Source organism: Chiloscyllium punctatum, chromosome 7 (genome assembly GCF_047496795.1).
Source record: "Chiloscyllium punctatum isolate Juve2018m chromosome 7, sChiPun1.3, whole genome shotgun sequence".
NCBI classification, from domain to species: domain Eukaryota; kingdom Metazoa; phylum Chordata; class Chondrichthyes; order Orectolobiformes; family Hemiscylliidae; genus Chiloscyllium; species Chiloscyllium punctatum.
In genome coordinates this window covers 118,502,111-118,527,193 of record NC_092745.1, presented here as the reverse complement: position 1 = coordinate 118,527,193, position 25,083 = coordinate 118,502,111, and the positions used below count along the sequence as shown (strand labels likewise).

General features: G+C 41.3%; 2 protein-coding genes across 4 annotated transcripts in view; both read left to right on the top strand.

Annotated features, from left to right (window-relative positions):
- The window catches only part of LOC140480086 (volume-regulated anion channel subunit LRRC8D-like), a 58,216-nt gene extending 49,702 nt beyond the window's left edge, over positions 1 to 8,514 (top strand). For both annotated transcript variants that reach the window (XM_072574718.1, XM_072574719.1), the window contains exon 2: positions 1,109 to 8,514. In XM_072574718.1, the coding sequence (XP_072430819.1) occupies positions 1,111 to 3,669 (2,559 nt within the window). In that variant the 5' untranslated portion in view covers positions 1,109 to 1,110 and the 3' untranslated portion in view covers positions 3,670 to 8,514. The remainder of the gene's footprint in view (positions 1 to 1,108) is intronic.
- Positions 1,873 to 25,083, top strand: part of LOC140480087 (volume-regulated anion channel subunit LRRC8C-like) — a 65,305-nt gene continuing 42,094 nt past the window's right edge. Inside the window, exon 1 of one of the 2 annotated variants that reach the window (XM_072574720.1) lies at positions 1,873 to 1,956. The gene's annotated coding sequence lies outside the window, so the exon portion shown is untranslated. Of the gene's footprint in view, positions 1,957 to 24,434; positions 24,630 to 25,083 lie in introns of those variants that run through there. The other variant, XM_072574722.1, reaches the window with a different exon arrangement.

Below are 25,083 nucleotides of genomic sequence, written 5' to 3'. Positions count from 1 at the left end.
AAAATTATTTCTGTTGAGTCACAGTTTGGGCTGTGATTTTTTTTATTATTGCGTAAGATAACATCAGACACGTGGAATGAGGGCAATCTTTATAAACTCCATTAATAATTGTACATAATGTCACTTTCCTATAAAACATTTTCTCCACAAATGTTTCTTTGCTTGAACAAGTTTTTTAAAAATAGTATTATATATGAGCTTCTAACATGAGATTACAAAGATCAGAATTAATAATGTCGTGCATATTAAACAAAATTATACATTTATTCCTAGAAAACGTGTAAAAGATGATGTTTAAAATGTTTGTTCAAGAAAAGAGAAATGAAGGAACGACTGACCAGTTTGCCTGACACTTTTCATTGGGAAAACACTGGAATCTATTATTAAGTAAATGGTACCAGCACACTTCTTGTCTACAGAGTTAAATAATTTTATGAAAGAGCAATTGTTCGAATAATCCATTAAAGGGAATCTACTGCGGATGTAAATACCCTCATTTATTTCTTTACAAGATTGCTACTGGGAGGTTACTTCCTGAGGACGTTCCTTACTGTCCATCGCTACCCTTGGCCATTCAATACTCCTGGGACTTTTTAACCTCCAATCTCCTCTTGTCCAATGTTTATAACTGTAGAAGTAGGTAAATGTTGACTCTAATTGAAGCCAATTGTTTGTTTAAACTGTCATTATCCATCACTGACCATATCTGCTCTATACTGCTCTGAATTAAATTAAAAGATTCTACTGTCTCTGATCTGATGCTCTGTTAAAGTAAGTTCAATTGGCTTATAGTCCTCCCTCATTGATGTTATGACCAACCTCCTTCAATTGGGTTTTCTGACTCAGCAATGTGACTTTTGTTCAGAGATTCACATCTGAGTGAGCTGAAGTAAATCTTTTGACAGCTTCTAGATTTTATGGAGAAACCTTCAACGATTGTCTCCAATTACATCAGATTACACTTGTGGCTTAGTAGCATGCTGCATTGCAAAACTGACCAAATAACTGCCAGCAGGGGAGTGCATTTGTAATTTCAAAGTAGGTCGCTGTTAAGACTCAGCTATTTGCTCCCATCCCTAATTTACCTTTTTCTTAATATATTTTACAGGAATGTTTACCCTCACAGAAGTTGCATCTCTTAATGACATACAGGCAACCTATCGAATTCTGAAACCATGGTGGGATGTATTCATGGATTATTTAGCCATTGTAATGCTCATGGTTGCTATATTTGCTGGCACCATGCAGTTGACCAAAGATCAAGTCGTTTGTCTTCCTGAGCCCTTATCAGAGGAGAGGTCAGAAAGCCAACGCAGCACCACCGAGAACCCTGCAAAAGTTCCCAAAACATCCGTCATGCCAGATTTAGAAAGCGCCATGTCTTCAAGAGGAAGCCGGAATCACGCTATTGGGGAAGCCTTTGAAGGCGTGCCTCCGTTGTCGGCTGACCACCCTGAAGATGGAGAACATTCTGGAAGCAAAGGCCCTTTCAACTTTGGGCGCCCGACGAATTTGGAGTATCAGCAATATATTTTCATCAATCAGATGTGCTACCATGTGGCCTTGCCCTGGTATTCCAAGTACTTTCCCTATCTTGCATTAATCCATACACTCATCCTGATGGTCAGCAGCAATTTCTGGTTCAAGTACCCCAAGACCAGTTCAAAGATCGAGCACTTTGTTTCCATTCTGGGGAAGTGTTTTGAGTCCCCCTGGACCACAAAAGCACTCTCTGAAACGGCATGTGAGGACTCTGAGGAGAACAAGCAACGTTTTAAGACCTCTGTGGCAAAGCATTTATCAACTGGTAGTGAGGAAGAGAGTCCCAGCTCCAGCACGCCCATGATATCCAGGACTGGACCTAAATTTTCTGCTGAGAAACCAGTCATCGAAGTTCCCAGCATGACTATCTTAGACAAGAAGGATGGGGAACAGGCTAAAGCCCTTTTTGAAAAGGTTCGTAAATTTCGTGCTCATGTAGAAGATAGTGATTTGATATATAAACTCTATGTTGTCCAGACAGTCATAAAGACAGTGAAGTTAATGTTCATTTTATGTTATACACTGACTTTTGTGACTTCTATAAACTTTAATCATATCTGCAAACCAGCGATAGAACATTTAACTGGATATGCTCAGTTTTACTGTACTCACAACATGGCTTTTATGCTGCGAAAATTATTAATTAGTTATATTGCACTCATATGTGTTTATGGACTGGTTTGTATATATACTTTGTTTTGGCTGTTTAGGCGGCCCTTGAAGGAATATTCATTTGAAAAGGTCCGTGAAGAAAGTAGTTTTAGTGACATTCCAGATGTTAAGAATGACTTTGCATTTCTGCTACATATGGTCGACCAGTATGACCAACTTTACTCAAAGCGCTTTGGAGTCTTCCTGTCAGAGGTGAGTGAGAACAAACTGAGGGAACTCAGTTTGAACCATGAGTGGACTTATGAGAAACTCAAACAGCACGTCTCGAGGAATCCTCAGGACAAGCAAGAGCTGCACCTGTTCATGCTTTCCGGGGTGCCTGATGCGGTGTTTGACATGACCGAGCTGGAGATACTGAAGCTGGAGCTGATTCCTGAGGCAAAGATTCCTGCCAAAATTTCCCAAATGACCAACCTTCAGGAGCTGCACCTTTACCATTGCCCAGCTAAAGTGGAGCAAACTGCTTTCAGCTTCCTCCGGGACCACCTTAGGTACCTGCACATTAAGTTCACTGATGTCGCAGAAATTCCCACCTGGGTCTATCTGCTTAAAAACCTGCGTGAACTCTACCTGGTTGGTAATCTGAACGCTGAAAATAATAAGATGATCGCTCTAGAGTCGCTGCGAGAATTGAAGCACTTGAAGATCTTGCATTTGAAGAGCAATTTGACCAAAATTCCTTCGAACATCACTGATGTTGCACCTCATCTCACTGCTCTGCTGGTTCACAACGATGGAACAAAACTTTTGGTTCTGAACAGTTTGAAGAAAATGATTAATCTCACTGAGCTGGAGCTGCAGAACTGTGAGCTGGAACGAATCCCACATGCCATTTTCAGCTTGACCAACTTGCAGGAACTGGACTTGAAATCCAACAATATTCGCACAATCGAAGAGGTGATAAGTTTTCAACATCTGAAGCGCTTGACATGCCTGAAGCTGTGGCACAACAAAATCATCACCATTCCTTCATCCATCAGCCTGGTGAAGAACCTTGAGCTGCTTTACCTTTCTCAGAATAAACTGGAATCTCTCCCGGCAGCACTCTTCACCTTGCAGAAGCTGAGATATCTCGATGTAAGTCACAATTCTATTGCTGTCATTCCAGTGGAGATCATGTCCCTCCAGAATTTACAGTATTTTGCAGTGACAGGAAACAGAGTGGAAATTTTGCCAAAGCAGGTTTTTAAGTGCACAAAGTTGCGGGTTTTGAATGTGGGCCAAAACTGCATCACTTCCATTTCAGAAAAGATTGGCCAGCTAGTGCAGCTCTCTCAGCTGGAGCTGAAAGGGAACTGCCTGGACAGACTTCCAGCAGAGTTAGTCCACTGCCGCCTTCTGAAGAAAAGTGGGCTTGTCGTTGAAGATCACCTCTTTGACACCCTGCCCCCTGAGATTAAAGACCTCTTTAATCAAGACTTTAACTCAAACTCTACATTTGGCACAGGAATATAAATTATTGTAGCAGCTTCAGGACTGAATATTTGCTTGTTAACTGGAAAAATATGTATAAAATAGATCAAGGTACATAAACATGGCAAGTGTTTAAAAACTAGTTAAAGGTGATGCTAGTTTTTTTTTTGCCCTGATAAAACACTCAAATCATTGTAATAAATTGTAACCAATGAACTAACTGTTGGTCACTGGCTGTCTTACCCAAGTCTGTTAATGATGGAATATTTGTTCATATATCTTTGTTTTGTAAATGGATTTAATTTATTCTTGACATTTTAAAAAGAAAACTTTTGATTTTTATATCCTGTCCAAGAGTGCTGTCTCGCTCCAAATGCATGGCCTCTTTCAACTCTGCTGAGTTGGCCTTTACAAGATTTGTGAGTGGAGCATTAGTCCACTTTAATTTTTTCATTTCATTTCCCTTCTTGAGGGATCCTGCAGCTTGGTTCCTTTCCTGTTTTAGTCGCCATTTTATGATCAGAAATTTGTTACATTGGACATTATAAACCTGTATTTCTGTGTCTTTCTGGTACCACATCATCTGTTTTTGTCCATTGTTCCTGTAGGGAGAGGGTTGAGTTGCAGGTTCTCAAATTGTGGCGCCTAGCGCGCACAACTTGACAATGTCTGGCTCCCAGCACCAATTTCAGCTTGTTTCTAAATAAAGTAAACTTACTACAAAGTAATTTTCTATTTGCTTATTTAAAAGGAGGTAGGGCTAAGGAGTATAATTTGAGTAAAGCCCTCTGAGCAGTGCTACGCACCTTTTTTTAAATTATTATGTCGAATGTACCCGCCTTTTCAGAGATGTCTTTAGCCTAGCAAACTGGTGTTCAGCCATGTTGGACCTCAACACCTAGAAATCCCTTTCTGATAAACTTTTTAATCAAGGTGCATGTCCAGTGTTTCAGATTGATTGATTGATTGATTGATTTTATAACAGTAATATTTTATCTTGGTGTTGCTATTAGCCCTTGGTAGATGTCGAAACAGGAGGGGGGCATAAAGGAAAGATGAATACCTGTTGCTTTTGAGTTGGCCAAGTAGGTGAAAAGCTATCTACAGACACACTGGGTTTTCTGAAAGTAAATGAAGTTGCTCTGGGATGCCCCTTGGCTGTCTTTTGCCAACATATGGCGTGCTTGGTTCTAAGGGAGACCTGAAATTATACCAAATTCTTCATTTAAATTAAAGGTCCCTGCTAGCAGGGATTAAAACAAAATTTTCAGTACTTATGAAAAACACATTCTCTGGCCTCTTCTGCTTTTTTAAGTGTTGGAAAATCCCAGCAAAGCTTTTAATGGCCTGTTATTAGCTGGCTGAAGGGCATAAGAATTCAGAAATCTGATTTAAAACAAAAAAAGCTTTTTCTTGAGAAAAATATAGTTACAATAGTTTTGTTAATTGGCATCAATTGCAGAGATTTATGAATGAAGGGGAACTTTGATCTTATTATCATATCTCTGTAAAAGCCATAATCGAACTCCCTAGCTGGAATCCATACTGTTCTGTCTGCATTTGTTTGGTGCTTGTGTTTTTCCATGTCTCTGTACCCTTGCAACTGAATAATCCATAGTGCTGAAACTCTCTCAGCAAGATCTGTTGATCTATGGAAAAGAAGATGAGATTAGAATTTCAATGATGTCAGAGTTAATGAGGAATTGAGCCTGAAAGAAAGACCGTTACTCTGTTCCAAGATGGGCCTACAATAAGATCAATATCATTGGTCGGTGCTTCCAACTGTTCAAAACTGCATCTTGGAAAGAAATTGCAAATGTATAGTGCCTTTCATGTTTTCAGGACTTCATAAAAATGAGTCATTACTTACAGTGTAATCAGTGGCACAATGTAGACATTTTATATACTTCCCAGTCCTTTACTCTTTTTTTAACAAAAAGTGATGAAGATTGTTTTGTTAATTTACTGAACAATCTAAAACAAAAAGCAATGCACAACTGGTCCATCAGCATCCAGATATATAAAAGCTTAAACGATTTAGATACAGGCTCTTTGTCAGACAGAAATCTTTCTCCCGACTTTCGCAGACCTGATGTTTACTTCTAGAATCTGGACATCTTTGAACATAAATATTATCTATTGGTATCACCAAAAGTAATCTTTTTATAAATTGTGATTATTACCTAGTAATAATACTGCCATTAACCTCTAAACTGAACAATATCATATAAACAAGTTTACAGTTTGTCCTGCTACTACCAACATAACGACCTGGACCCTAGATTGAGGTCCTTGCAATGTGCAGTCAAGATGACAAAAATCTGCAATTAAGATGACTTGCATTTTGAAAGTGATGAAATCAAGTTTTAAAAAACTGTGCTAGGTTGTAGATATGGGAGGAATGTAGGTTAATTGGGGTTTTCTTTTAGTTGATATTCTGTGCCTGAATCTTGGTAAAATCAGATCAGTTTATTCAAACACAATGTGCAATCAGAAAAAGAAAGAGGACGGCAGATCCTTCATGGTAAATGCATTTAACAGGAACCCACATGAGTACACGAGAGAAAATGGTAGAGTTACAGCAACCAAGGGTGGGAGGAGGTTCATGGAGCACAAGAACTGGCATAGTCAAATTGAGTCAACTGTGCTGCACGTTACGTAACTATAGGTAAGAATTCAGGGAATTGTTAGTATGTAGAATCCTGCCGAATGCGATACGTTCTCACGCTGAGTTGATTCCAGATCAGATCTGTCGTGCAACAATCAGCGTTTATCTACTTCAGGACATAGGTTCTTATGCCCTCTTTGGACACACACACAAACCTGCTTGGTTCAGCACAAAACTGGCTTTGCACACATGTTGAAAATTCAACTCCCAGCTAGCTGAGAGATTTTAGCGCTCAAGTCTGAAGAGTAAATGTGCTGAAAGATTGTGTAAAGTGCCACACTCTATGCCACATTGTTTATTTGAACGTGCATTTACTGCATAGATGCAAAGCCATGACAAGTGTGCAAGAATATATTTTTTTTAATCCGTTATGTGGCAACATTCCAAGCACAAAAAACACATGCAAATGACCCAAATTTTAGTTCAGAATTTGACAGTCAGTGCTCTGTTCAAATTGGGGAATGACCTATTTTTATTTACATTAGGCACACCAATTGGACACTATGGACAGAGGCATTTTTACATACTGAACAATTGCATGTTAATCATAGTGCAAATAAAAGGTCTCTATTTTTGAATTTTATTTCTAAATGACCTGATTGAATGTGAACCCACATCTTTTACATTTGGGTTGATTGTACTGCATTGTAGAGTTGTTTTTTTTCGCTGCTAATACATATTCTTGGATGTTTGAAAGATATTGAGAAAGATGTTGATCTCTGATAATAAAACAGACATGATCGGAATGACTACCCAATATCCATCCAGCCTGATGCTCAGTTGTTATAATCAATGGAATGCAATATCAAGTGCTGTATCGAATGGATTTCTGATTGTATTCTGCCACTTCTGAGATAAATTTCTCCTCCTGAGTTTATAATCACTCATTCCATGGTAACTTAAAGAAATTACTGAACAGTGTTGGTTTAGCTCTTGCATGCCTATATACAAATGTTTCACATTTTGGTTGTCAGAAGCCAATTATTTCAATTAAGGTGTGATTTCCAACATATGTCTTGTTGACCTTTACCTAAACATTTCTGACTTGAAGGCAATGCACAATTAATTGTTAAGCAAACCAGTCTCAGTTGCTTTCAGTTCAAAGGTGCTTGAAATTTTCACTTCCTGTGTCCTGCTATACAAGCAGGGTATTTTTCATAAAGGTTATGACTGCCCTCTAGTGCAAATTCATTGGCATGGTCAGTGAAATGTACCAGAAGCAGTCTGGTTCCTGGCTCCTACCTCCAACTGTGAATCAACAGATGCCCAAAAAGACCAAAACCAGTGTCTGTATTTACAAGCTTCACTGACTAAAAATGCACTAAGTTGGTTTAAGATGAAACTGTTTTTCCTTACTGAGTAGGTTCTTACATGTATTAAAGTCTGCCATTTGTATAAAGTATTAAAAAGCAGTTTACTGATTACAAATTGATTAGCAGTCAGTAATGAACTATTGCTTAATTAACGCTATCCTTCCCGTTGGAGTCTTGTTAAAGTATAAGTTCTACCCAATTTCTAACCTTGGTGTTCTGAAACTTATTTTATTGGGTGAAATTGGTCCTGTTTTTGTCAATGGTATTGACAGCAGGAAATGGCAGAAAAACAAAGATGTCTTGATCCAATCTGAATGCCTAAGTATTAATGTTGCATATTTTGAGGACAGTGTTAATATTTTTTCTGCACTCTGAGCTTCATAATATAGAAGCCACAGTATTCCAGTAAAGGTTAGGAAAGTTGGTGCAGAAATTGAGTAGGCACAGTTAGTCTCATAGGCATTTTGATGTCACTACCTCGGATTTCATGTTCGCTGTTGTCCATGCTTTTATTGAACAATATGAACAGCACATCAAACGATTGGAGACCCTTCCAAATCGCACATTTTATAATGGTAAACAGGATTCGATTGTGCAATTAGGACTGAGGTGTAATGGTCTATGTTGAGATTGATGTACAACCTTGAATCCAGTTAAGTTTTCTGTCAATCTCAGTTTAACTTTAAGTTTAACCTATCAAATTTCGACTTAGCAAATTCGACAGTGCCAACTCTTGAGAAACAGCCAAACTACTGGAGAAGACGAGAAAGATGAGAAGAATTTTATGGTGTAGCTTAGGATTTTTTTAAACATTTTCAGAAGCAAAAGATCGAGCAACAAAATAATGGCATACCAAAATGTATTATGGAATTATAGTAATACAATAAAGATGATTACACAAATGAATTCTGTTTATTTACTTAATCTCCCCAAACTAACTTTTTTTTTTCTCCTGCATCACTCCAACACAGATTTCTTCTCATTTATTATTTTCTACCTATTCATTTGATTGGTTTTAAGCACTTCTGAGTATACACGTAAAAAATGCCATGATCTATGTCCCTGTTTCGACTCTTTCTGGTTACTCCAATCTAAACTTTTCTAAGCTTCTATTCTTTTTGCACCCACAACATTATTCTTTTGGGGTCTGGGGGTTTGGGGTGGGGTTCACTTCTCACCACTTGAACAGCAAGCTCGCAGAGCAGTCTCCCATCACACAGACTGGTCAATTTTTGATTTCCAAATTAAAATTTGTGGGTTCTGCAGGGAGGGTGTACCATTATACCACCCAGCTTGTTCATTAACCAAGTTAATGAAGATGGACTTTGCTACCATTATTTCCAGTTATCAATGTGGGCAGCACGGTGCTCAGTGGTTAGCACTGCTGTCTCACAGCACCAGGGTCCCAGGTTTGATTCCAGCCTCAGGTGACTGCCTGTGTGGAGTTTGCACATTCTTCCCACGTCTGTGGGTTTGCTCCGGTTTCCTCCCACAGCCCAAAGATGTGCTAGTCAGGTGAATTGGCCGTGGTAAATTGTGCATAGTGTTAGGTGCATTAGTCAGAGGGAAATGGGTCTGGGTGGGTTACTCTTTTTGGAGGATCAGTGTGGACTGGTTGGCCCAAAGGGCCTGTTTCCACACTGTAAGGAGTCTAAAATAGAATACATTAGATTAGATGGACATAACACAACTGCTTGCATAGTTCCTCCTTTTTCTTGTCTTCCTACAAACCTAAGCTATTGAGTTCTGTTGATTTAATCCTTGGAAAAATCACTCAGTACTGGTCTGGAAAATAGACCACTTGCTAAGAGCTGTGTCTTTACATCATAACAGCAACAACTATTGGTTTTGTCCTCCTGGGATGACCCTGCTACTGGACAAATCAAACACACGTAAGCCAGAGTCAAATTGACCACAGGAATTTTCCGTGAAGTACTGATTTGCAAAGGTTTGACAACGGCCCATTCATTATATTGTTTGCTTTTGGTGTGGGCAAATTAATCATGGTAGTAATCTGTGTTGTTGTACTCATAATGATTTTAAAAATTACCCAGATTGTATGACAAGAGTGGCATGGTGGCTCAGTGGTTAGCACTGCGGCCTGACCCGGGTTCGTATTCCTACCTTAGGAGACTGTGCAAACTCCACACAGACAGTCTCCCCTGGATGTCTGCATGGGCTTTCTCCAGGTGCTCTGGTTTCCTCCCACCAGCCAAAGAGGTGCAGGTTAGGTGAATTGGCCATGCTAAATTGCTCATACTGTTAGGTGCATTAGTCAAGGGTAGGGTAGGAGAATGGATCTGGGTGGGTTGCTCTTCAGAGGGTCAGCGTGGGAGGGCCTGTTTCCATACTGTCGGGAATATAATCTAATAGCACAAGAACAGGCCCTTTGGTCCACCATTTCTGCTGACAATGATGCCATTCTAAACAAATTCCATCTGCCTGCATATGTTCCATAGCCCTCTATTCTAGTCTGTTCATGAGTTTGTCTAAATGCCTCTTAAACATTGTCATCGTACCTATGTCTACCACCTCCCCACTACTGTGTTCCAGGCATCTACCACCCTCCATGAAAAAATACCTTGCGTGTATTGTACAATAATAAAACTGTTTAAAATAGGGAAATGCCTGGGTTGGTTCTCCATGTCATTCTGCATGCTTTCTCTATAAGCTTTTATATTTTCAAATATTTAGTCACTTGTTCCTTTAAAAATTTCTACTTTACGCACTTCCTAAAAAGTTCCTATGTACTAACCACTGAAGTATAGAGAAAATATGTTCTAACCATTTTGTTTGTGATAGGCTTATACTATCTAGTTACTGAATCATTCAGAAGTGGATATGTTTTCACAAATCTACCTTGTGAAAGCCTTTCAATATTGATTTCATCAAAAGAGAATTGAAGTAAAGAATCATTTTTCAGCTTTAATATTTTATAATTAAAACCCTTCTGCATCTTCGACACTCAGATGACATGATCGAGGGAGGGATTCAAAGGTGAAATACATAGTATTTAATCATAAGTTTGAGCCATTTGACTCTTTGAATCTATTCCACCATTCAATAATCTGGCTAATCAGGTGTTGCTTTAACCATATTTTCCTTATTCCTCCCATTGTCATTGTCTCCCCTGTCTCAAAAATCTGTCTAATTTTGCTTGAATAAATTCAATTATGCAGCCACCAAAGCTTTCTGAGGAAGAGAATTGCACAGACTAACACCACTCAAAGGAAATGAAGGTCTCGTTATCTGTGTTAAGAAGGAGACTTTGTATTTTTTTGTAAATATATTTCATAGCAAATATTTTTAACTTTACAAACATAAAGTTATTGAAAAAATACAATAAATAACATATTAGTATATTTAAAAAAAGCAAAACACAAATTACAATAATAACCTACCCTATAATACAAAACAAACCCTAACACTATGCAAAGCAACACCAACAAATAAGTAAATAGCTAACAGGTTTAAAAAAAAGCAAAAAAACACCAAACAATAAACACACAATGCAGAACAGCTACACTCGGCACAAAGCTCCCAAACAGAGGAATGGGAGCATTGTATATACACCCATATGAACTCAGGAGACCCTCTCCAGGGCCCAGGGTTTGACAAACTTAACCATCCTGGTCAAACAAATGCCCTAGTTAAGATAACTGTCACGTCTATGTCCAGATAACTCAAGTGAGCATAAGCATAAGAGGTACAGTTAGTAAGTTTGCAGATGACACCAAAATTGGAGATGTAGTGGACAGCAAAGAGAGTTACCTCCGATTACAACAGGACCTGGACCAGATGGGCCATTGGGCTGAGAATTGGCAGATGGAGTTTAATTCAGATAAACGTGAGGTGCTGCATTTTGGGAAAGCAAATTTTAGCAGGATTTATACACTTAATGGTAAGGTCCTAGGGAGTGTTGCTGAACAAAGAGACCTTGGAGTGCAGGTTCGTAGCTCCTTGAAAGTGGAGTCGCAGGTAGATAGGATAGTGAAGAAGACGTTTGGTATGCTTTCCTTTATTGGTCAGTGTATTGAGTACAGGAGTTGGGTGGTCATGTTGCGGCTGTACAAGACATTGGTTCAGCCACTGTTGGAATATTGCGTGCAATTCTGGTCTCCTTCCTATCAGAAAGATGTTGTGAAACTTGAAAGGGTTCAGAAAAGATTTACAAGGATGTTGCCAGGGCTGGAAGATCTGAGCTACAGGGAGAGGCTGAACAGGCTGGGGCTGTTTTCCCTGCAGCGTTGGAGGCTGAGGGGAGACCTTATAGAGGTTTACAAAATTATGAGGGGCATGGATAGGATAAATAGACAAAGTCTTTTCCCTGGGGTGGGCGAGTCCAAAACTCAGAGGGCATAGGTTTAGGGTGAGAGGGGAACATATAAAAGAGACCTAAGGGGCAACTTTTTCACACAGAGTGGTACGTGTATAGAATGAGCTGGCAGAGGATGTGGTGGAGGCTGGTACAATTGCAACATTTAAGAGGCATTTGGATGGGTATATAAATAGGAAGGGTTTGGAGGGATATGGGCTGGGTGCTGGCAGATGGGACTAGATTGGGTTGGGATATCTGGATGGCATGGATGGGTTGGTCCGAAGGGTCTGTTTTCATGCTGTACATCTCTATGACTCTAAGTAGGGCTGCCATGTCTTATAAAAATGGTCTGTTATGTGGTGAGACCGTGTATTCATAAACTTTGTCCCCAGTTCTAGTGTCCCCCACAACAGAAAATGTCCTCTTGGGATCTTGCATGTTTAACCCCAAACCTTTCTAAATTCCAATGGGTACAAGCTCAGCCTGTCTAACATTTCCTTGTATGATAACCTCTCATCCCAGGAATGAGTTGAGTGAATCTTGTGTGAAATACTTCCACTGTATTTATATCCTTTCATATAAAGAAGGGAACAAAACTGTGCAATGTAATTCACGTGATTTATCCTGCATAGCTTCACTTAAAACTTTCTTACTTCTTTATTCCATTTCCCTCGCTTTCAGAATCACTTGCTATACCTGCATACTCCTTTGTTGTGAGTCACACTCTAGCACACCCAAATCTTGCTGAAATAGTTGTGTGATTTCTCATTGTTTAAATAGTACATGCTTTTCTATCCTTCATGCCAAAGTGGACTAGTTAACTTGTCCCTACTGTACAGCCATCTGCTAAATGCTCCTCACTCACTCAACTTGTTATGATCCCAGCTGATGATAAAAGTGGATAAATCAGACCCCAGACTGAAATCCGACCTGACAACTAAAATTCAAAAAATGGTCTGACATAATGCTTATTCACTGAAGCATGGACATATGAAGCTACAGATTTTCTTCAACAATATAATAGAAAGTTATTTCAAAAGGGAAAAAGGAAATATAACAAACCAAGCCATCTAAATATAGGACACAGTTTGAGTGGTGGGATACTGCAGAGATCAGTGCTTACTTATTCACAATATACATTAATGACTTAGATGAGAGAACTAAATGAATACATTCAGTTTTGCTGATGACATAAAGTTGTGTGGCATGGTGAGCTGTGAGGAGGATACATAGATGCTTCACTGTGATGGGGACAAGTTAATTAAGTGGGCAAATGCATCAGATGGAAATAAAATGTGAGGTTATCTACTTTAGTAGCAAAACCAATATTGGAGATTTTTATCCGAATAGTGACAAATTGGGGAAAGGGATGGTGCAACGAGACGTGGGTATCCTTGCACACCACTTACTAAAAGTATGCATGCTCATGATGAAGACAATGGAATGTTGGCCTTCATAGTAAGAAGATTTAAATACAGGAGCCCAACAGCAATGTGAGTGTACTGATACAACATGGAGTGCAACGATTCAACAAGGCAACTCACCACCACCTCAGAGCAGTCAGGGATGAGCAATCAATGTTGCTCCAGTCAGCAAAGCCCAAATTTCATGAATGAATAAAGAATATTAAATGCATGCATTTCTAGGCTATTTTTATCAATATACATATACATTAAAGTCACCTATGAGTATTGTGGTACCTTTCCTACAAGTTCCATTTATCCCTTCCTATATACCTGTTATACAGTGTAACTGTTGTTAGGTGGCCCATAACTTAGAAGTGATAAATTGTTTTACTATATTTTTACCTCTACCAAATTTTATTTTGCACTTTGCCCATTTGAGCTAAGGTCATCTTTAACCAATATATGAGAGCCATAGAGATGTACAGCATGGAAACAGACCCTTCAGTCCAACCCGTCCATGCCGACCAGATATCCCAACCCAATCTAGTCCCACCTGCCTGCACCCAGCCCATATCCCTCCAAATCCTTCCTATTCATATACCCATCCAAATGCCTCATAAATGTTGCAATTGTACCAGCCTCCACCACATCCTCTGGCAGCTCATTCCATACACGTACCACTCTCTGCGTGAAAAGGTTGCCCCTTAGGTCTGTTTTATATCTTTCCCCTCTCACCCTGAACCTATGGCTTCTAGTTCTGGACTCCCTGACCCCAGGGAAAAGACTTTGTCTATTTATCCTATCCATGCCCCTCATAATTTTGTAAACCTCTATAAGGTCTCCCCTCAGCCTCCGACGCTCCAGGGAAAACAGCCCCAGCCTGTTCAGCCTCTCCCTGTAGCTCAGATCCTCCAACCCTGGCAACATCCTTGTAAATCTTTTCTGAACCCTTTCAAGTTTCACAACATCTTTCCAATAGGAAGGAGACCAGAATTGCACGCAATATTCCAACAGTGGCCTAACCAATGACCTGTACAGCCGCAACATGACCTCCCAACTCCTGTACTCAATACTCTCACCAATAAAGGAAAGCATACCAATTGCCTTCTTCACTATCCTATCTACCTGCAATTCCACTTTCAAGGAGCTACGAACCTACACTCCAAGGTCTCTTTGTTCAGCAACACTCCCTAGGACCTTACCATGAAGTGTATAAGTCCTGCTAAGATTTGCTTTCCCAAAATGCAGCACCTCGCATTTATCTGAATTAAACTCCACCTGACCCTTCTCAGCCCATTAGCCCATCTGGTCCAGATCCTGTTGTAATTTGAGGTAACCCGCCATGCTTATTTAACAGACTTGCCCCATCAGCTTTTTCTAAGCATCCGATATTTTCAAAACATCAGATACCCTTCAATATCCAAATCCCAGCCTTGGTCACTCTGCAACCATGTATCTGTTAGGCTATCATAAGAAATAGGAGCAGGAGCCTGCTCTGCTTTTCAATCAGATCATGGCTGACCTTTTCGTGGACTTAGCTCTACTTACCTGCCTGCTCACCATATCCCTTCCTTCCTTTATTGTTCAAAAATCTATTGATCTTTGCCTTAAAAACATGCAACGAGGTAGCCTCAATTGCTTCATTGGGTAGCGAATTCCACAGATTCGCAACCCTTTGGATGAAGCAGTTCCTGCTCAATTCAGGCTTAAACCTGCTCCCCCTTCATTTGAGACTATGCCCTCCAGTTCTAGTTTCACCCGCCAGTGAAAACAACCTCCCTGTTTCTATCCTAGCCATTCCCTACATAATTTTATATGTTTCGAAAAGATTCCCCCCCACATTCTTCTAAATTCCAATTATAGTCCCTGTGTACCCAATCTCTCCTCAACTGCAGAAACAACCTTGTGAACCTCTTCTGCATTCCCTCCAGTGCCAATACATCCTGTCTCAAGTAAGGCTTTGAGCCATACATTTATTTTCCACTCTTATTTCCCCTCCTAGTTTATGGCTCAGGTGACAATTCAGAGATTATTGTCTTTGAGATTCTGCTATTTAATTTAGTCCCCTGGCAGCTGATAATCTCAAAGCATAACCTATGATGTTGGCACCTCTGTGCAACATAACAACTGGATCTTCTCCTCCCATTGTAAGTTCTTCTCCAGCTCAAAGCAGATGTTCTGAACCTGGGAACTGAGTTCATCTGCCCTCTCGCTCTTGACTGTACAGAAGTGTCTTTCTCCCTGACTTCTATTGATACAACTACTACAACTAAAATCATAGAATAGTGCAAATAGAGGCCATTTGGCCTATGAAGTCTACACTCACCCTCCAAACAGCATTCCACCACCCATTCTATCTCCACCCATAGTACAGGGCAATTTAGCATAGCTAATCCATCTAACCTACATATCCTTACACTGTGGGATGAAACCCACACAGACACAGGAGAACATGCAAACTCCACACACGCAGTTACCCAAGGCTGGAATTGAATCTGGGTCCATGGCACTGTGAGAGAGTGGTGCTAACCACTAACTACCTCTTTCTGACTCGAGTAGCTCGCTGTAAGACATACTGGCATTGGAAGCAGCCCAAAGAAGGTTCCCTAGGTTATGCTCAGATATGGAAGGACTATCTTACTGAGGAGAGGTTGAGTATTTTAGGACCATACCTGTTGTAATTGGAACAAGGTTAGCTAGCAGGACCTCACAGGATATGTGTTCCTTGATTGAGGCTGTTAACCTGGTCCAATCAAGGGGTCCTGTCTGACAGAAAAGAGCAGGAGTGTCAGAGGTTCTGTTCACCCTGATAGTTGACTCTGAGGGAGCTGGATCAGTGTCAGGGACTCTCCATGTGCAAATAAAGGGTGACTTGGTGACCGGCCTCTGTGGAGTTATTCCAGTGGCAATGACACAAAGCACTGAAGAAATTCACTTGCAACAGTCAGAGTCTTTTTCATTATTCATTCACAGAATGGGAGCATCACTGGTATGCCAGCATTCATTGAAATAGGACAGCTAAGAGTCAACCACATTGCTTGTGGTTCTGGTGTCACATGTAGGCCAGACCAGATAAGGATGGCAGTTTCCTTCCCTAAAGGTTATTAGTGAACCGGATGGATTTTTGTTTCCTGACAATTGGCAATGGTCTCATGGTCCTAATTCAACTTTTAATTCTAGGTTTTTATTGAATTCAAATTCCACCAGCTGTTGTGGTAGGATTTAAACTCTGGTCCTCAGAGCATTACCTGGGTCTCTGGATTAATAGCCTAGTGATAATACTACTAGGCCATTGACCTATTGGGAATTGGGGTTAGCATTTCTAACATCATGCCGTTATTTAAGAAGGGGGACTTATTGGATTCTGCCATCGAAGACTGAGCCCAGTATATGTAAAGAATGCATTTTTTTTCCGGGCAAATTACTTAGGATAAGATGAAAAGCGACAAGTAATTCTCCAGACAGCTTGTAGATTTGCAGCTTTTTCAGTTATTAGGAGCCTAACCCTCCATGAGGTGGCAGGTATTAAACTGGCTTAAGAGTTGACAGATTTAGTTAAGGAATCTCATGACCACATGCCTCCTCTAATTCTGAGACACTATCAATTTTGCTCAACAATTCGAGAATCGGGGAGTCCGTGTTGGGATTTTTGATAAGGCTGAGGCATATGACTTTGGTTTAACTCTAATGAGATGCTGAGTGATCATTTGATACGTGGGATTAATGATGTAACCTGCAAAAGCATCTACTAGCTGCAGGACAACTTGGCTTCAAACAGGCAACAAAACCAGCTTTGTCATAAGAAAATGGGGCAAGTGCACCATATGGGTTGCAGGGTATTCCGATGGAAGTGCACATCCTCGCCAGTCCGAGTGAGCTTGGAGAACACCACATGAGTGAAGGTAATTGCATAGCCTTACTCAGGACATATCTTGAACAGAGGGACTCTAGGTCAGCTCACAGCAAAACTCCAAAACAAAGGCAAGCCTCGTCTAAACAGTTAATATTTTCTTCAGCAACCAGGCTAGCAAGCCATTGTAATTGCTACCCATACGCCTACAAGTGACAGCAAAAGGCCAGTAAATTTCCCATCTGAAATTATTTCCTATTACTGCTAGAAAAATGTCTATTATTCATCATTCTTCTGTTACACTGTAACTTGTGTGTTTTGCACTTATTATGCACTTTATGCCATGTACAACTGTGTAGTTTGTGCTGTCCATGTAGTACCCTCGATCCTGGAATAACGCTGTCTCGTTTTTACTGTATCAGTTGTATATGGTAGAAATGTCAAATAAAAGCTACTCTATTCTCTACACTACAAGATCTAATTGGAGTACAAGAAATCATAAGTCGGGTCTGGAACAGTTAAATTCTTAGCAACATCCAAATCAGAACCAATCAAAATAAACATCTAGTTAAATGGCTGGTTCTGATAGAGGTCAATACCAGCTTGGCTGTTTCAGTGATCGCAAAACCAATATTTAACAAAATTTGCTCTGAACCTCTACCTTAAGTCTGAGCAAGACCTCGGCTACACAGTGAACCTATACTGGGGAACCTTTAGAGATTAAGGGTACAACTTTGGTTCCGGTTTCTTATGAGAAGCAGCTGGTTCATTTACTGATTGTAGTAAGAGGCTTGGGCCCAAGCTCAGTGGGGTGAAATTGTTGAGAAAGATTCATTAGATCGGCTCAACAGTTTTTAATTAGAAAATGGCTGCCTGACTGAAGTCCTTATTAAACACCCAGAAATTTTTCTGGATGCCTAAAAAGTATCAAAGGAGCCAAGGTCCCCTTGCATTTTGACCAGGAAACAATTCCATGATTCTGCAAGGCCCGCCCAGTGTCTTTTGCCTTCTGGAAAAAAGTAGAGGTTGAAATCAGAGGCTGGAAAGTGAAGGAATCATCATCCCAGTCCAGTTTGCAGAATGCGCAGCATCTTTTGTACTGATTGTGAAGCCCGACCAGTCAGTTTCCCTTTGTAGGGATTTTCAACAAACAGTAATCTGTTTTTCATAGGTGGTTAAGTACCTAATCCCTAACATAGAGGATTTATATGCAAAGCTGGTGAGGTGGGGTGGGGTGGGAGCTGTCCTTCACAAAGGTGGACATGAGCCATGCGTACTAGCAATTCCCTGAAGTAATGTACAATCAATACCCATAAAGGTTTGTACCAAAATACAACACTGCCATTTGGGCGTATTGTTGGTTTGTGCAATTTTTCAGCATACGTTGGGGAACAGTTTCCAAGATCTACCGCAGGTCACCATTTATCTAGATGACGTACTAATAACAAGGAAGACCAATAAAGAACCCTTAGAGAACTTGGACATAGACCTTAGATGTTTCTCCCAGGCAGGCATATGCCTCAAAAGAGAAAAATGTGTATTCTGGGCACCCAAAGTGACCTCCTTAGGCTACAGAGTGGACAAGACCAGGTAACACCCTCAGGGGAAGCGATGGCGGAATGTGAAATCAATAAAAATTATCTGCCAATAAGAGTCTAATGATGACCATGAATCCATTGTTCATTGTCAGAAAAACCCACCTGATTCATTAATTTCCGTTAGGGAAGGAAACTGCCATCCCTACCCAGTCTGGCCTACATGTGACTCCAGACCCACAGCAATATGGTTGACTCGTAACCACCCTCTGAGCAAACAGGGATGGGCAATAAAAGCTGGTCCAGCCAGCGCTGCCTTCATCTCGTGACAGAATTAAATAAACACCCGTTGGATGATAAATTTGAATTGAATTTATTGTCACATGAGGCACACTGAAAAGCTTTGTCTTGCGAGCAATACAGACAGATCACAGAGTTAACAACAAACAGATAAGTATAGATAAGTAAATAATAGGTAAACCGTGGCAAAAACAAAAACACAGGTACAGGCGAATGTTAAGAGTTTGTGAGTCCATTCAGTATTCTAACAACAGTAGGGTAGAAACTATTTCGAAACCGGCTGGTGCATGTGTTCAGGCTTTTGTACCTTCTCCCCGATGGTAGAGGTTGTAGAAAAGCATTGCCAGGGTGGGATGGATCTTTAAGAATGCTGGTAGCCTTTCTTTGACAGTGGGCCTGGTAGATGGATTCTATAGACGGAAGGTTGGCCTTTGTGATTGTCCGGACCGAATTCACCACTCTCTGTAACCATCTCCGATCTTGTATGGTACAGGTGCCATACCAGTTAGTGATACATCCACACAGACGTGAGTGTGATCGAATGTGCCTTACCTGCCACATCTGTACTAGAGCTTATGTCTTTTCTTGGGCTGGTGAATTAAGTTCATATATAACCTAGCCTCCATCCTGGCACCTTTGCATCAATTCTTAAGAAGAGTCAGCTTTGGAAATAGTTGTGCAGCCAAGTCATAACTTTCAGGGAAGTGAAGAAACAGTTATTATCCTCTAGGGTGTTGGCACAGTATGATCCCAAGCGAGATCTGGTATTGACATGTGATGCCTCTCCATACAGTATCAAGGTAGTATTAGCTCATTGGTGGCCCAATACAGAGGAATGCCCAGTAGCGTATGCATCCAGGACTTTGGCTAATGCAGAGTGTAACTACATCCAGATAGAGAAGGAAGGTTTGGCATCACATTTTAAGTCATGAAGCTCCATCAATACCTTTATGGGCATATATTATAATAGGGAGCAAGAGTGATTGTACAAAGCAAAGGTCACTACCAGATGCTGGCTGAACTCCATCAGAATCTGGGGTTTCCAAAATGAAGATGTTGATGAGAAGTTATCACAGGTAGCCAGGATTGGATGCAGACATAGCTGCATTGGTGGGCAGTATCCAGAATGCCAACAAGGTCAAAAATGATTGCCTGCAGCTCTTCCACATTTGTGGGAATGATGGGTAAATCCTGCACAATGTTACATGCTGACGATGGAGGTCCTTTCCACTTCCCAAAGAACATGGCCTTGCTCTTGCCATGATTTACCTTTGCTCCTGAGTTCAATTTAAACTGATCAGAGACGCTTGTGAGTCTGCGCACTGACAGAGGTTCTGAGCTGGAAATGGCAAAATCATCCATGCACAGGGATGGTTTGACCTGCAGGCCTTCACTGCCTGGGATAGTCAAGCCTGGATGTAGGTTTGCTCGCTGAGCTGGAAGGTTCATTTCCAGAAATTTTGTTAACCTACTAGGTAACATCTTCAGTGGGCCTCTGGGGAAGCACTGCTGCTGATTCCTGCTTTCTATTTATATAGATAGATTTATAGATTACTTACAGTGTGGAAACAGGCCCCTCGGCCCAACAAGTCCACACCGACCCGCCGAAGCACAACCCACCCAGACCCATTCCCCTACATTTACCCTTGCCCCTAACTCTACGGGCAATTTAGCATGGCCAATTCGCCTAACCTGCACATTTTTGGACTGTAGGAGGAAACCGGAACACCCGGAGGAAACCCACGCAGACACGGGGAGAATGCGCAAACTCCACACAGTCAGTCGCCTGAGGCAGGAATTGAACCTGAGTCTCTGGCGCTGTGAGGCAGCAGTGCTAACCACTGTGCCACTGTGCCGCCCATAAACCCCTTTTGCGTTGGTAATATCATTTCCTGTGGTGACGTAATTTCTGGTAGTGATCTCATTTCCTGTTCTTTTTCACAGCGTGTGGTAAATGGGGTCTAACTCAATGTGTTTGTTGATAGAGTTACGGTTGGAATGCCACGCTTCTAGGAATTCTTGTGTGTGTCTCTGTTTGGCTTGTCCTAGGATGGATGTGTTGTCCCAGTCAAAGTGGTGTCCTTCCTTATCTGTATGTAAGGATCCTAGTGAGAGAGGGTCATGTCATTTTGTGGCTAGTTGATGTTCATGTATCCTGGTGGCTAGTTTTCTGCCTGTTTGACCAATATAGTGTTTGTTACAGTCCTTTCACGGTATTTTGGAAATGACAATAATTTTGCTTGTTGTCTGTATAGGGTCTTTCAAGTTCATTAGCTGCTGTTTTACTGTGCTGGTGGGTTTGTGGGCTACCATGATGCCAAGGAGTCTGAGTAGTCTGGCAGTCATTTCCGAGATGTCTTTGATGTAGGGGAGAGTGGCTAGGGTTTCTGGGCGTGTTTTGTCTTCTTGTTTGGGTTTGTTGCTGAAACATTGGTAGACTGTGTTCATTGGGTACTCATTCTTTTTGAATACATAGTATAGGTGATTTTCCTCAGCTTTGTGTAGTTCCTCTGTGCTGCAGGGCATGTTGGCTCATTGAAATAATGTTCTGATGCAGCTTTATTTGTGGATGTTGGGATGAATGCTTCTGTAGTTCAATATTTTTCAGCAACAAACCCAAACAAGCAGAAAAAACACATCCAGAAATCCTAAGTCTCCGGGACCTGATGGCCTGCATCCCAGGGTACTGAAGGAGGTGGCTCGGGAAATCGTGGATGCGCTGGTGATTATTTTCCAGAGTTCAATAGAGTCGGGGTCGGTTCCTGAGGATTGGAGGGCGGCTAATGTTGTGCCACTTTTTAAGAAGGGTGGGCGGGAGAAAGCAGGAAATTATAGACCAATTAGTCTGACCTCAGTGGTGGGAAAGATGCTGGAGTCTATTATAAAGGATGAAATTACGGCACATCTGGATAATAGTAACAGGATAGGACAGAGTCAGCATGGATTTATGAAGGGGAAATCATGCTTGACTAATCTTCTTGAATTTTTTGAGGATGTAACTCGGAAGATGGACGAGGGAGATCCAGTGGATGTAGTGTACCTGGACTTTCAGAAAGCTTTTGATAAAGTCCCACACAAGAGGTTAGTGAGTAAAATTAGGGCACACGGGATTGGGGGCAAAGTACTAGATTGGATAGAGAATTGGTTGGCTAATAGGAAACAAAGGGTAGTGATTAACGGCTCCATTTCGGAATGGCAGGCAGTGACCAGTGGGGTACCGCAGGGATCCGTGCTGGGACCGCAGCTTTTTACAATATATGTAAATGATATAGAAGATGGTATCAGCAATAACATTAGCAAATTTGCTGATGATACAAAGCTGGGTGGTAGGGTGAAATGTGATGAGGATGTTAGGAGATTACAGGGTGACCTGGACAAGTTAGGTGAGTGGGCAGATGTATGGCAGATGCAGTTTAATGTGGATAAATGTCTGGTTATCCACTTTGGTGGCAAGAACAGGAAGGCAGATTACTACCTCAGTGGTATCAAATTAAGTAAAGGGGCTGTTCAGAGAGATCTGGGTGTTCTTGTCCACCAGTCAATGAATGCAAGCATGCAGGTACAGCAGGTCGTGAAGAAGGCTAATAGCATGCTGGCCTTCATAACAAGAGGAATGGAGTATAGAAGCAAAGAGGTGCTTCTGCAGCTGTACAGGGCCCTGGTGAGACCACACCTGGAGTACTGTGTACAGTTCTGGTCTCCAAATTTGAGGAAAGACATTCTGGCTATTGAGGGAGTGCAGCGTAGGTTCACGAGGTCAATTCCTGGAATGGCAGGATTGCCTTACATGGAAAGACTGAAGCGACTGGGCTTGTATACCCTTGAGTTTAGAAGACTGAGAGGGGATCTGATTGAAACGTATAGGATTATGAAAGGATTGGACACTCTGGCAGGAGGAAACATATTTCCGCTGATGGGGGAGTGCCGAACCAGAGGACACAACTTAAAAATACGGGGTAGACCATTTAGGACAGAGATGAGGAGAAACTACTTCACCCAGAGAGTGGTGGCTGTGTGGAATGCTCTGCCCCAGAGGGCAGTGGAGGCCCAGTCTCTGGATTCATTTAAGAAAGAATTGGAAAGAGCTCTTAAAGATAGTGGAGTCAAGGGTTATGGAGATAAGGCTGGAACAGGATACTGATTAGGAATGATCAGCCATGATCATATTGAATGGCGGTGCAGGCTCGAAGGGCTGAATGGCCTACTCCTGCACCTATTGTCTATTGTCTATTGTCTACCGCTTCCTTTGGCAGCTCATTCAATACACACACCACCTTCTGCATGAAGGTCTCTTTTATATTTTCCCCTCTCACCCTAAACCTATGCCCTCTACTTTTAGAAAGGCCTTATTTAATTACTCTAACCATTTCTACTTTGAAATTCCACTTTCAAGGAACTATGAAAGTACACTCCAAGGTTTCTTTGTTCAGCAACACTCCAGCAACATTACCATTAAGTGAATGAGTCCTGCCCTGTTCTGCCTTTCCAAAATGCAGCCCCTCACATTTAGCTAAATTAAACTCCATCTACCACATCTTGGCTCACTGGCCCTTCTGATCAAGATCCCGTTGTACTCTGAGGTAACCTTCTTCGCTGTCCACCACACCTCCAATTTTAGTGTCATCTGCAAAAGTATAAACCAGACCTCCTATGTTCACATTCAAATCATTTACATAAATGACATAAAGCAGTGGACTTAGCACTAAGCCTTGTGGCACACCGCTGGTCACAGGCCTCCAGTCTGAAAAGCAACCCTCGACCACCACCCTCGAGTCAGTTCTATATCCAAATGGCTAGTTCTCCCTGTATTTTATGCGATCCAACCTTGCTAACCAGACTATCAGTAAATCAGTATGTTTGAAAACAGATTTATCAAATATATTGAAGAGCTTGTATAAATGAACCTTTAGGTACAGTGAATAAAGAAATCATTTTTGCAAACTGAATATTATCACACTTGTTAAATGGCAAGTACCATAATATATGTTTATTTGATTGAACAATTGTGATGAGAAACATTTTTTTTTCTGGTGGGGATAATACTGGCTCATGTTGAGAATCACTTCCAAGAAACTAAAAGCCAACACCAATTTCAAAAACTTTTTTCATTTTAACTCATACAAAATCTTAAATTGTGAAGGATACAGTTCCTAAAGAAGTTTAAATAGATTGAGACAGCCATCATAAATATCATTAGGTCCAGGTTAGCTGTGGGAAATAACAAGAAGCAATCAGTGGAAAACTATGGAAGGAGACTAATATACTGGCAGGGAAATTTGTGAGAACTGCTTGGGAGGATTTAAACTAGTAAGGTGTGTGGGGGGGGATGGGGGCGAGTGGGGGGGGGGGGGGGGAGGGGGGGAACCTAGTGAGATAGTGAGGAAAGAGATCGATCTGAGATCGGGTACAGCTGAGAACAGAAGTGAGCCAAACAGTCAGGGCAGGCAGCGAACAGAAGAAACAGTACAGACTACAGATTCAAAAACACCAGCAACAGTTCTCCTTCAAGATCTTCCGCTCCACGCTTGCAGCAACGCGCTGGCACCTAACCTCTCTACAGTTAGCCCTGCCTCAGCTGAGGGCCACACTCTCTCAGAATTGCAAGGGACAAGGTAGGACTAATAAATTAAACTGCATTTATTTCAATGCAAGGGGCCTAACAGGGAAGGCAGATGAACTTATGGCATGGTTAGGAACATAGGACTGGGATACCATAGCAACTACGGAAACATAGATTAGGGATGGGCAGGACTGGCAGCTTAATGTTCCAGGATATAAATGCTACAGGAAGGAAAGAAAGGGAGGCAAGAGAGGAGGGGGAGTGGCATTTTTGATAAGGAATAGCATTACAGCTGTGCTGAGGGAGGATATTTCTGGAAATACATCCAGGGAAGTTATTTGGGTGGAACTGAGAAATAAGAAAGGGATGATCACCTTATTGGGATTGTATTATAGACCCCCTAATAGTCAGAGGGAAATTGAGAAACAAACTTGTAAGGAGATCTCAGCTATTTGTAAGAATAATAGGGTGGTTATGGTAGGGGATTTTAACTTTCCAAACATCAA